Source organism: Charadrius vociferus, unplaced genomic scaffold (assembly GCF_000708025.1).
Source record: "Charadrius vociferus isolate BGI_N301 unplaced genomic scaffold, ASM70802v2 scaffold461, whole genome shotgun sequence".
NCBI classification, from domain to species: Eukaryota; Metazoa; Chordata; class Aves; order Charadriiformes; family Charadriidae; genus Charadrius; species Charadrius vociferus.
The window spans coordinates 79,211-92,407 of NW_009647020.1; the positions used below are offsets into that span (position 1 = coordinate 79,211).

General features: G+C 50.8%; 1 protein-coding gene across 1 annotated transcript; it reads right to left on the reverse strand.

Annotated features, from left to right (window-relative positions):
- Nucleotides 1–11,717, reverse strand: FAM83H (family with sequence similarity 83, member H). Its single transcript, XM_009895478.1, has 4 exons — nt 11,271–11,717; nt 10,116–10,280; nt 9,636–9,760; nt 1–2,647 (listed from the first exon to the last, which is right to left on the reverse strand). Exons 1-4 carry the CDS (start codon nt 11,715–11,717, stop codon nt 1–3), a joined length of 3,384 nt encoding a protein of 1,127 aa, XP_009893780.1.
- Between the last annotated feature and the right edge of the window lie 1,480 nt (nt 11,718–13,197).

Genomic DNA, 13,197 nt, shown 5'->3' on the forward strand with positions numbered 1-13,197 from the left:
TCATTTTTTGGTCTTGAAGGTCCCCAGGATTTTGGGCATGAATTTTCCCATCTTCTTGTCTTTGGCATCTGTGTCATATTCCTCTTCGCTTTGACTCGTATGTTCATCCTTTTTGCAGAAGACCTCAAATCTACTGTAGACTCGCTTCTCCTTCCGCATATTTTCCATTTTTTTCAGAAGGGTATCTCTATCCTCTGATGGTTGCCGCTGAAGATTCCGTTTCTGGCTCCCAAAACTCTCTGACCGGTGGATGTTACAGCTTTTATCCTTCTCACCTTTCCTTTCCAAGCTTGTAGTTGACTTAGAAAGGTCGGGATTACTAGTGGATGGCAGTTGTTTGGCCAGTTCAGCTCTGTTCTTCTGACTGTTCGCAGAGATTTGTTCCAAAATCACCTTGGTGTCATCACGGAGGTTGCTGCTGTAGAGGATGTTAGCTGTGGATGAAGGGAATCTCCCCTGTGTTGGCTGGCTGCTTTTGGGAGGAAGCGGTGTTGCAAATTTATGGGTTTTTTCTTCCTCCATCATTTCCTGAGAGTCCCCTATAGAAGATCGTTTGAGAACCATAGCCTGCTTGTCAGATTTTCCGCTCTCAGAAGTGGGTTCCTCCTCCAATTTCTTCTCACCTTTTGGGTTCAAAAACTGCTTCAGCCTTAGTGACCCTTTTCTTAAGAATTCCATTGGGTTTTGTTCTTGTTTTGAACAGTCTTCCTCAGATTTATTGAGAGAGCTGTCAGATCCTTGACTTCTAGATAAGTTTTCAAGAACCGATGTGGTACTTGTCCTAATCTGTGGTTTCTTCAGTTCTGTATTGACCAACTTTTGAGAGTCTTCTTTGAACGTCAATCTTTCCTTCTTCTCTGGAAGGGTCAATTTCTGAGTGTCTCCTACAAATATAAGACTCTCCTTCTCCGGAAGAGCCGGTTTATTCTCTATGGGGTAAAACCGAGATGATAACTTGTCCACCTTAGTGCTCAGATGTGCTAGGGGATCTTTACTCAACGTGTCAGCAAGCTGAGGGGTTGAGGAGGCCATTCCAAACGGTCTGTCAGTCTCTCCATGCATTTTGTAAGTACTGCAGGAGTCTTTGGAGTCTAGTACCCTACTCTCCAGAATCTTATATTGCACGGATTTGGTACATTTCTTCTCGGTGTTCTGTGATTCTTCCTGTAGGTAACTGGAAACAGCTTTGGTATGAGTGACTGTAGCTCGCTCTGCGTCTTTGCCCACAGCTTTATACTTCTCTAAAAGTTCCGCCACTTTAGATGAGGCGGCTGTCTTTATAGTTTCATTGTCTTTTGTCATCTCACTGGACATTTGCTCTTTTTGGATCATCTGAACCTTTTCTATTGTGGTGTTAGGCTGATCTAACTTGGCAGCGCTGAAAATCAGAGAGGACCTGAGTCGTGAGCTCCTCTGGATCAAAGGATTTATTCTGGACCTGAAGGCATCTTGTTTCATTATAGGGGTTTCTTCACCTGCTCTATCAGCATCTGCAAATTCTTTGGCACTGTCAATTCCCAGTGGCTTGCTATTAAAAGACATGGGGGATTTGAATGCTGGGATGAGGTCGGTGGGATGCTTCGTGAAGGTGTCCCCAAGAGCATCATTATACGCCTCTGATTCCATAGGCATCGGAAGACCTTCTTCTGGTTCGGACTGGTACGCGCTAAGGTAGGAAGAAATCCTCCAGTTACGTAAACCTGTTCTATTTTCCTGCGTATTCTTGTCTTCATCTTGGTCCTCGTCTTTGTCCTGTAAGAACAGGCGTTGTTCCAGGCTTTGTTTCTGCGTAGGAGAAGTCTGGCAAATAAATTTCTGTCCTATATTCTGCCTTCTTAACATCATTCCCATCGGGCCGTTGCCTGCAGGATTGAGCTGATCAGAGCCGTGTCTCACTTCCCTGGAAGAATTTGAAGGTACGTAATCCAGCCTTAAGGGGAAACCCTCCTGCGGAAAATTGGATTCAAGTTCGGGGTATCTGGGTCCCTCTCCATAGTCTTCCAGTTCATTGAATCCCGGCCTACCTCCTCGGATTCTGTCGAAGAGTCCCTGAGGTCTGCCGGAAAGATGGGGGTGTTCAAACTGGTACTGGTAGAACTGATCCTTCTGAAAATGACTAGACTGGATTTTAAATTCATCCATGTTGTTCATGAACATCTGCCTGGCATACTGCTTAGAAGAAGCAAAGTTTTCAAATGTTCCTTCTGCGAAACTGTGTCTCTTAAAAGCATCCAACTCCAACTGCTTGGAACGGAGAAAACCCCTGACAGGATCCAGCTGAGAATTCTCCATTTCTACCTTTTTATACATTCGCATGGCCGACCCCTCCACGGTATGGCGCAGCATGTCATCCCGCCTGAAATTTGACAGGAAGTACCTGTCCGGATCAACTCTGTCCATAAAGGAGGGAAAAAGACCTTCATCCCTCTGGAACATCAGGGGTGCTTTTTTTGGAAAGAAAGGCATGTTACTGCCGAAGGGAGTCATGGCAAACGAGTTCTCTGCCTTTGCCAAGACGTTGGCTGGAGGAACAAGAGGTTCTGATTGTGCGAACAAAATTCGGAATTCTTCGTCAAAGCTGGCCACCAGCTCGCCCTGGAAGATGTGCGCAATGCTCCTGTGAATCTTCTCGAAAGACCACATGAAACTACGAAGAGAAACAGAAGTAACGATGGCGTATTAGCGTCGAGTAACTGGATTGTACCCCTTCACATTAAACCGTTTGCTCGCCTGAAGAAAATTCTGCTGTTATTTACTCCTGAGGCGGCCACTCATGACACACTCCTGTTCCCAAGCCTCATCGTTACGAATTAATTTGGCACCGCATCTTTGCAGAGGATTTTACAAGGCAATAAATGACTTCTCCTCTAAAAAAGCCAGTTAGTAGTAACAACCGCAAAAGAGCGAGCTGATGATAACCCTTACATGAAGTAGATGTTCCTGCAGTTACTTTGCGTTGTTAATTGGGTTTTACGACTAAAACGTTGTGCCCGTCTTTAAAGAGAGCAAAAGGATCACCTGGGGAACTACGGCAGTCAGCATTACCTCAGTCTGAGGGAAAAAAACGGGGAGCAAATCCTCCTGGAAGCCGTTTCCAGGCACGGGAATAAGAGAAAGACAACCGGGATCAGACGGCAGGGATTTACCCAGGGCAAACCACGCCTGACCCGGTCTGATTGCCTTCTACAAAGAGAAGGTTGGCTGCGTGGACAAGGGGGCAGCAGAAGACGAGGGGGGCTCCAGGAGAGCTGGGGAGGGACTTTTTACTGGGGCATGGAGTGACAGGACGAGGGGGAATGGCTATAAACTGGAAGAGGGCAGGTTTGGATTAAACATTAGGAAGAAGTTGTTCACTGTGAGGGTGGTGAGGCACTGGGACAGGTTGTCCAGAGAGGTTGTTGAGGCCCCATCCCTGGAGGTGTTCAAGGCCAGGCTGGAGGTGGCCTTGGGCAACCTGGGCTGGTGGGAGGTGTCCCTGCCCATGGCAGGGGGGTTGGAACTCTATGATCTTCAAGGTCCTTTCCAACCTAAACCATTCTATGATTCTATGATTCTATGACTTTAGCAAGGGTTTCCACATGGCCTTTACATAAGTATCTTTGTAGCCAAATTCACAGAATGACGGCATTTTTAGAGTGTGAAGGGACCTCCATAGCTCACCCAGTCCCACCCCCCTGCTAAAGCAGGACTGCCCAGAGCACATCGCTCAGGACTGCATCCAGGCGGGTCTTGAAAACCTCCGGAGAAGGGACTCCCCCACCCCCTGGGCAGCCTGTGCCAGCGCTCTGTCACCCCAACCGTAAAGAAGTTCTTCCCTCTGTTGGAACGGAACTTCCTCTGCTCCAACTTGTGCCCACTGCCCCTCGTCCTGTCACTGGGAACCACCCAGAAGAGTCTGGCTCCATCCTCCTCCAACCCCCCCTTTAGATACGTGTGTGCCAAATTGGAACACCGTGGACTGAATGTGTGCCACACAGGAAAGGGGAAACTGGTTGAGCTGTCAGGCTTAACTGGTGGTGGTCAGTGATCTGAAGTCTGACTGGTGGACGGTTATAAGTGGTGTTCCTCGGGGGTCTGGGCTTGGGGAAATAGTCTTTAGCGCTGTCGTTAATGAACTGGGCAACAGGACGCTGTGCACCCTCAGCAAGCTTGCAGATGACACCGGAATGGGGGGACGGCGCAGCTGATGCGCCAGTTGGGGGACGACCTCAACAGGAGAGGGAAATGTGCTGACAGGAAACCTCATGAAATGCGGAAAATGCAGAATCTTGCATGTGGGATGGAACAACCCCATCCACCAATACAGGCTGAGGATGACCATCAAGAAAACAGCTTGGCTGAAAAAAGCCTTCGGGGTTCTGGCAGGTAACGAGGTGAACAAAGACAGCAGCACCTCTCCAGTGATGGTGGCTCAACACATCCATGCGGTAGCAGAAGGACAGCCAAGAGGTCAACAGGAGCAGTGATTCCCCCCTCATCGGCACTTCTGACGCTGCATCTGGAGTACTGAGTCCAGTTTTGACAGGACCACAGAACGGTTGATGTTGGAAGTGACGTCTGGAGATCGTCTGGTCCAATCCCCCCCTGCTCAGGCACGGCCACCTACAGCCGGTTGCACAGGACCGTGTCTAGATGGGTTTTGAGTATCTCGAAAGTATCTCGAAGGAGGGAAACTCCACACAGTCCCTGGGCAACCTAGTCCCGCGCTCAGTCACCTGCACAGTCAAAAAGCGTTTCCTTCCGGTGGGACCTCCTGCGTTCCACTTTGTGCCCGTTGCCTCTGGTCCCGCCACCGGGCGCCACTGACCAACCCTAATCCAACAACTCCCTTCAAAGCAGAAGAAATAGTCCTTTACATTTCGGGAGCAAGTTACTTGTATGGAATTCCCCGTTCCTTTATTGTTCATAACTATCCCACACCCACGTTACGCCTCAGTATCTCACTCAAAGGGTCTAAGTTGTCGTATCCCATTTTCTCTGGTAAGACCAAAGCGGATCACAGAATCACAGAATCACAGAATGGTCAGGGTTGGAAGGGACCTCTGGAGATCATCCAGTCCAACCCCCCCACCAGAGCAGGGTCACCTACAGCAGTTGCACAGGACAGCGTCCAGGCGGGTTTGGAATGGCTCCAGAGTGGGAGACTCCACCACCTCTCTGGGCAGCCTGTTCCAGTGCTCCACTACCCTCAAAGTAAAGAAGTTCCTTCTCATGTTAAGATGGAACTTCCTATGTTCAAGTTTATGCCCATTACCCCTCGTCCTATCACTGGGCGCCACTGAAAAAAGACTACTCCCATCCCCCTGGCATCCTCCCATTAAGTATTTGTAAGTATTAATAAGATCCCCCCTCAATCTTCTTTTCTCTAGACTAAAGAGACCCAAGTCCCTAAGCCTTTCTCCATAGGAGAGATGTTCCAATCCCCTAATCATCTTCGTTGCCCTGTGCTGGACCCTCTCCAGCAGTTCCCTGTCCTTCTTGAACTGGGGAGCCCAGAACTGGATGCAGTACTCCAGATGCGGCCTCACCAGGGCAGAGTAGAGGGGGAGGATGACCTCCCTCGACCTGCTGGCCACACTCTTCTTGATGCACCCCAGGATGCCATTCGCCTTCTTGGCCGCCAGGGCACATTGCTGGCTCATGGTCATCCTGTTGTCCACCAGGACTCCCAGGTCCCTCTCCACAGAGCTGCTCTCCAAGAGGTCAGCCCCCAACCTGTACTGATGCATGGGGTTATTCCTCCCCAGATGCAGTACCCTACACTTACCCTTGTTGAACTTCATAAGGTTTCTTTCTGCCCAACTCTCCAGCCTGGCGAGGTCACGCTGTAAGGCAGCACAGCCTTCTGGCGTGTCAGCCACTCCTCCCAGTTTTGTGTCATCAGCAAACTTGCTGATGGTACACTCTATCCCTTCATCCAGATCATTGATGAATATGTTGAACAAAACTGGGCCCAGTACTGACCCCTGAGGGACACCACTTGTTACTAACCTCCAACTAGACTCTGCACCACTAAGCACAACCCCCCACTGCAGCCTCAGGAACTCCCTCAAATACCATTCCGTAGGAAGGCAACCATCAGCCTTTCTCACGCTGGTATCAGAAACCTCTTGGAGCTCAGGCTGACGGTACCATCGCACAGTTTACTGCTGGTGGTCCACCATCCCCGCCCAAAGTACAGCCATCTTCAGAGCTACAGAGTTATCAGGGCCACGTCCGGTTGGGTTTTGAGTAGCTCCAGGGACACAGACTGCCCCACCTCCCTGGGCGGCTGCTCCAATGTGTGACACCCTCATCTACCTCCAGAGTGTGACCCCCTCATCTCCCTCCAGTGTGTGACACCCTCATCTCCCTCCAGAGTGTGACCCCCTCATCTCCCTCCAGTGTGTGACACCCTCATCTCCCTCCAGAGTGTGACCCCCTCATCTCCCTCCAGTGTGTGACACCCTCATCTCCCTCCAGAGTGTGACCCCCTCATCTCCCTCCAGTGTGTGACACCCTCATCTCCCTCCAGAGTGTGACCCCCTCATCTCCCTCCAGTGTGTGACACCCTCATCTCCCTCCAGAGTGTGACCCCCTCATCTCCCTCCAGTGTGTGACACCCTCATCTCCCTCCAGAGTGTGACCCCCTCATCTCCCTCCAGTGTGTGACACCCTCATCTCCCTCCAGAGTGTGACCCCCTCATCTCCCTCCAGTGTGTGACACCCTCATCTCCCTCCAGAGTGTGACCCCCTCATCTCCCTCCAGTGTGTGACACCCTCATCTCCCTCCAGAGTGTGACCCCCTCATCTCCCTCCAGTGTGTGACACCCTCATCTCCCTCCAGAGTGTGACCCCCTCATCTCCCTCCAGTGTGTGACACCCTCATCTCCCTCCAGAGTGTGACCCCCTCATCTCCCTCCAGTGTGTGACACCCTCATCTCCCTCCAGAGTGTGACCCCCTCATCTCCCTCCAGTGTGTGACACCCTCATCTCCCTCCAGAGTGTGACCCCCTCATCTCCCTCCAGTGTGTGACACCCTCATCTCCCTCCAGAGTGTGACCCCCTCATCTCCCTCCAGTGTGTGACACCCTCATCTCCCTCCAGAGTGTGACCCCCTCATCTCCCTCCAGTGTGTGACACCCTCATCTCCCTCCAGAGTGTGACCCCCTCATCTCCCTCCAGTGTGTGACACCCTCATCTCCCTCCAGAGTGTGACCCCCTCATCTCCCTCCAGTGTGTGACACCCTCATCTCCCTCCAGAGTGTGACCCCCTCATCTCCCTCCAGTGTGTGACACCCTCATCTCCCTCCAGAGTGTGACCCCCTCATCTCCCTCCAGTGTGTGACACCCTCATCTCCCTCCAGAGTGTGACCCCCTCATCTCCCTCCAGTGTGTGACACCCTCATCTCCCTCCAGAGTGTGACCCCCTCATCTCCCTCCAGTGTGTGACACCCTCATCTCCCTCCAGAGTGTGACCCCCTCATCTCCCTCCAGTGTGTGACACCCTCATCTCCCTCCAGAGTGTGACCCCCTCATCTCCCTCCAGTGTGTGACACCCTCATCTCCCTCCAGAGTGTGACCCCCTCATCTCCCTCCAGTGTGTGACACCCTCATCTCCCTCCAGAGTGTGACCCCCTCATCTCCCTCCAGTGTGTGACACCCTCATCTCCCTCCAGAGTGTGACCCCCTCATCTCCCTCCAGTGTGTGACACCCTCATCTCCCTCCAGAGTGTGACCCCCTCATCTCCCTCCAGTGTGTGACACCCTCATCTCCCTCCAGAGTGTGACCCCCTCATCTCCCTCCAGTGTGTGACACCCTCATCTCCCTCCAGAGTGTGACCCCCTCATCTCCCTCCAGTGTGTGACACCCTCATCTCCCTCCAGAGTGTGACCCCCTCATCTCCCTCCAGTGTGTGACACCCTCATCTCCCTCCAGAGTGTGACCCCCTCATCTCCCTCCAGTGTGTGACACCCTCATCTCCCTCCAGAGTGTGACACCCTCATCTACCTCCGGTGTGTGACTGCCCTCATCTACCTCCTGTGTGTGACTGCCCTCATTTTTCTTTACAGCTCATTGATATTTCTCTCGTTGACGGTTGTATCTGGTGCCCTCGTATCCTGGGGTGTACCTCCGGGAAGCGGCTGGCTGCGTTTCCCTTATAATCGCCCCTTACGTAGTTGAGGACGGCAGTCAGCTTCTTGTCCCCACCCCCACTCCCACCATCCTTAGCGTACTTTTCCTCAGGCTGAACCAACCCAGCCCTTCCAGCCGTGCCTCGTAGCTAATATATACTCTATCCCGCTATCTACTTGAATAGCTCTCCCATAATTTCTTCCACTTTGTCGACAGCTTTCTTGTACTGGGAAGCCTAAAACTGGGAAACCCCGAACCAGTATGTGCTCGGGGCCACCCAGCTGGAAAGCAGCTTGGCAAAAAAGGATCGGGGGGGGTCCTGGTGGACACCAAGTTCCCTTGGTGTCCAACGTGCCCTCGCTGCAAAGAAGGCAAATGGTTATTCTGGGCTGCATTAGGTAAAACATTGCCAGCAGGACGAGGGAGGCGATCCTTCCACTTTATCCAGCAGCAGTATGGCCACGCCTGGAGTACTGGGTCCAGTACAAGGAAGACGTGGACATACTGGAGAGAGTCCAATGAAGGGCCACAAGGGCGATGAAGGGAATGGAGCACTTCATATGCGAGGAAGGGTTGAGAGGGCTGGCACTGTTTAGCCGGGAGAAGAGAGGGATCAGGGGCATCTTATTAATGATATCAGTCCCTGAAGAGAGGGCACAAAGAAGATGGAGCCAGGCCCTCTTCAGTGGCGCCCGGTGGCGGGACCAGAGGCAACGGGCACAAACTGGAACGCAGGAGGTCCCACCAGAAGATAAGGAAACGCTTTTTGACTGTGCAGGTGACTGAGCGCGGGACTAGGTTGCCCAGGGACTGTGTGGAGTTTCCCTCCTTCGAGATACTTTCGAGATACTCAAAACCCATCTAGACACGGTCCTGTGCAACCGGCTGTAGGTGGCCGTGCCTGAGCAGGGGGGGATTGGACCAGACGATCTCCAGACGTCACTTCCAACATCAACCGTTCTGCGGTTGTCTGCGGGAAGGAGGAAGACGTTCAGCATTACGGCGTTCGTCTTCCCAAGTCAAGCTCCGCTTCCCTGGGAACGGGTAGACACCTGCCTGCCGCTGGGAAGCAGTGAAGGGTTTCCTGACGTTGCTGTGGTTGGATGTACAGGTTTGCTTTAGCTGTTCAGCTGTCTTTAGCTCAACCCACAAGCTGAGATATGTTTGCCCTTCCGATTCTCCCCCACATCCTGCCGGGCCCAGTGAGCGAACATCTGTGTGGGGCTTAGCTGCCTACTGGGGTTGACCCACGACACCTTCTAATTGCTGTATCTATTTTTACAGATCGTTTATGCTCTTGATGTGAAGGAAGCTTGGCTTGGTGTCTGGGCTGGTTTAATTGGTGTATCTACCTCCGTTGCAAAATGGTGTATTTTTCCTTAAATTGCTGCTCAGTGTCCTTCAGTGAGAAAAACTTTGATCGCTGATGATCATTTGGACGTGCCAAAGCACCGCTTTACCGATCACCCAGCTGCTTTCCCGCTGAAACCGGGACACGTAATATTGCAGGGCTTCTCACCTGTAGTTGCCGCTCAGCACCACCATGCAGTCCACCAAGAGGAATTTCTCTTTCACGTGGCCTTTGAAGGACATCCCTGTGCGGCAGTAGTAGGTCGGGCCAGAAACTGTCCTCACCCTTAGGAACTGCAAACCAGACAAGGCACCGGCTCAGTTGGAAGCTGTTACTTCCCTCCCCTTCACCCCTCCATCTTCCCCTTGCTCTTGTAGCTTCCATCCTGCCACCCTTCTTATACTTCAGCTCCGGCGATTCTGTCTGCGTACACAACGGGTAGATAAACCCCTTTATTTGTGTGTCCTCAGCCTTCAGCTCTGTGTCCTTGTGCCAGCTCTCCTAGCTTTCGCCATACTCATCCTTCGCCAGGCTCTGGCCCGTTTTCCCCTTTCTCAGGTTTTTGCTGTCATAGCAGCCCTCTCTGTCCCAGGATGTGTCCCCCTCGGGATGTGAATTAAGGGCAGGGCGGGTCTTTGGTTTGCTCACCTCCACATAGTTAAGATTGACTCTGCACTTTGCAGCTGTATCGAGGAAAAGCTGCGAGTTCATTTCATCCAGCAGGATGTACACGGGCACTCGGCGCGCAGCAGCATCCAACACCTCAAACAGCAGATCCACGTCGGTGAAAATGTCCATCACTATGGCTACCACCTAGGAAAAGAAGGCAAGAAAGACATCGGCCACCTGCGCTTGCTTATTGCCCTGACTGACCACGTTCGCCAGCCCCTCACATCCTAAAGCTGCACCGCCTCCGGTTCAACTCCCTTTTTCAACGGGAACCTTCCCACTTAAAGATTCCTTTAAACATTATGGGCCCCAGAACTGGAAACAGAATTGCTCTCTCAGGCGCATGTTCTGTACGAAGGCGAGCGGTGAGGGAAACACCTCAATTCCACTGAATGTTCCCTTACTCATTAATCCAATGAGAGCAGGTATTTTTTTGGTCACGTAACCACACTGGAAGGTTGTATTGACCTGCTTGGCTCACCCCCTCCAACACACCCGTGCCATTTTTAGATAAGTTCCCGGCCAATGTTCAGTCAGCCACAATATAGCTGCGTCTATATGCTGACAATATGGGAAGTAGCTTCAAAGCTCTGTCTCCCCGTCCTTCCCAACTCTTATTTTATCAGGAAGTATAAATACCTGACGGAAGGGTGTAAGAAGGATGGAGCCAAACTCTTCTCAGTGGTACCCAGTGAAAGGACAAGTTGTGAGACACATATTGAAATACAGGAAATTCCATTTAAACCTAAGAAAAACCTCTTTTACTGTAAGGGTGACTGAACACTGGAACGGGTTGTCCGGAAAGGTTGTAGAGTCTCCATCCTTGGAGATACTCAAGGACATGTCCTAAGTAACCTTCTCTAATCGACCCTGCTTTGGGCTGGATTAGACCGTCTCCAGAGGTCCCTTTCGACCTCAACTATTCTGTGATTCTGTGAGCTCGTGGTATATTTTAGGGTGGCCTTACACACTTTTCCATGGGACCAGAGAGCAGACGCTCGCTTTGATGCAGACCCTCTGTCAGGTTCCAGGAGCAAAGTTAAAGGGATTAGCAGAGGACCCGACGCATTCTGATTCAGCTTTCACACACACATCATTTTAGCTCTGCTGTAGTTGGGCTCTTCGCTGTCTCACCTGTTGAGCTGCTCGAATCATTCTGCGAGCCTCCTCCTTAATGCTGGGATTGTCCGGGGGGGGTGGTTGCACAAGGGTTGTCACCTCTGTTCCCCTGAACCCAAAGACCATTGGCCAGCCCAGGTCAAGCTCAGGAACAGCGAGGTCTGAGTTCATGGGCCAGTAAGTCCCAGAGGATCCATCCATGTCATTGTCACCTGCGGTGTCCGTGCTGCCTTCCTGATTGGCATACTGAGGTTTCTGGAGATTCTCGATGATGTGATCCACCTCCGAGTTGCAAAGAAAATCAGGAGCTGCTTCCTCTGCTAAGAAGCGTTGGTAACTTTCTTTGCCCTCTTCAGTCAGCACATCCAGAGCTAAGCGGTAATACTCCTTGTAATGGGGGGGGAGATAGTTAGGGTCAAGGGGATTGTCCCCCTGTGAGGAGCTTTGAGATCGACGAGCCATGAGGGGAGGGAGAGCTGTAAGAAAAGAAAAAACGACAATGAGAGCGGTTTCACTCCAGTGACGCATCCATCCTCATAAACAGTGAGAGTTGGGGGTTCACCGCGGCAAAATCAAAAGGGAAGACATTCAAAGCACAGAGTAATGTTGGAGAAAGTTCCTTCTGAATGGACGGGGAGCCAATTTAGGCACAGGTGGTAATCGCTTAAAGCATTACTTTAACACAATTCAATGTTTTCGGACAAAATAAAGAACAAACGAAATTGCGCAGCACTGTGATGGACGAGGATGACGCATCGAACAGAACGGCCAACTTTCTTTTTCAGCTTGCCAATTGCTGAGCTGAATTTGTCTTCTGTTTTAAAGCTACCTTTATTTTTTTCCCCTTCTAAAGAACAATGCTGCTGGTTGTTATCTGGACTCCATCAAAACTCATTTCAACATGTTACAAAAATTATTTATGGTGTGTAATATGGCACTAAACCAAAAAGCTTCTGCATGTATGCAAATGCACCCTCTGAATCGTTATAAATTGGGTGTTATAAACACCTCAGCATACGAATAGAAGCAGGGTATGGGTGGAATGCAGGCAAGTATAAGGGTATCCTGCTGCTGTAACACGATCAGAAGTCAGACAGGTCTTCGTGAGATCGATGACGAAACAAAAAGCAAGGGGGGGCACGACGGCTTCTTCAGCCTCTTGATGTTCAGAAAAATCTAAGCGGCAGGGAACCTATTATTTGAGACTAAAGGCAAATTTGATTCTAGCCAATTTTTGGAAGAAAAGCTTGTCCTGCCACAAATACAACTCAATAATATCCTACTGATCTGCAAGGAACACCAAAGCACTTTGGGATCTGACCCTCAATTCATCTCAATGCTCGGACGTACTCTTGCTGGGCTCCAGCGCTGACACGCCAACTGAGGCGTCCCCGTAATCACAAAAAGAGCATGGCTGTCCTTCACCACTTGCGCAAAGTTACATTAATGCCACCAGTGAGTGTAGAGGGTGAAAGCGGCTGCTCTTGTCATTGCCATCCAACACGTCTGCTCCCAAAACGGAAGGGATTGCCATGGATGTGGGAGTAAGAAAAAAAGCCTTCCAGCCCATACTATCGCTCTCGTTGATCACTGTAAGTATAAAGCCAGAATAGTTTCCAGATAAAGCCCAAGTGGACTTTCTTATCTGACTACCTGCATAGCACTGACCAGTACCACGTTACTCCTGCCTCAAACTCCAAGTTACTCCTGCTTCAAACTATAACTCACAGTAGAGCTGCGTGATGCAACAGGGAAAAATACGGTCTGAATAGAAGGACAGCAACTGAATCCAACAGGTCCCTGCGCAAAGGATTCCTATAGATAATTGTCTTTATAGTCTACACGTGTAGCCTGATTTGTAGCTGTAATTGTCTAGATTTATCTTCCCGCTCTAATTCTCATTCTATCTCTTTTCTCTTAAAATAAAAAGCACTCCACTACA

What these genes read in the sequence shown, in the direction of transcription:
- FAM83H (XM_009895478.1), bottom strand. Translation starts at nt 11,717, where the DNA reads ATGGCTCGTCGATCTCAAAGCTCCTCACAGGGGGACAATCCCCTTGAC. An exon ending in TCAATCTTAACTATGTGGAG is followed by an intron (nt 9,761 to 10,115) that starts GTGAGCAAACCA and finishes TCTGGTTTGCAG; the next exon opens with TTCCTAAGGGTGAGGACAGT. An exon ending in GTGCTGAGCGGCAACTACAG is followed by an intron (nt 2,648 to 9,635) that starts GTGAGAAGCCCT and finishes TTCTCTTCGTAG; the next exon opens with TTTCATGTGGTCTTTCGAGA.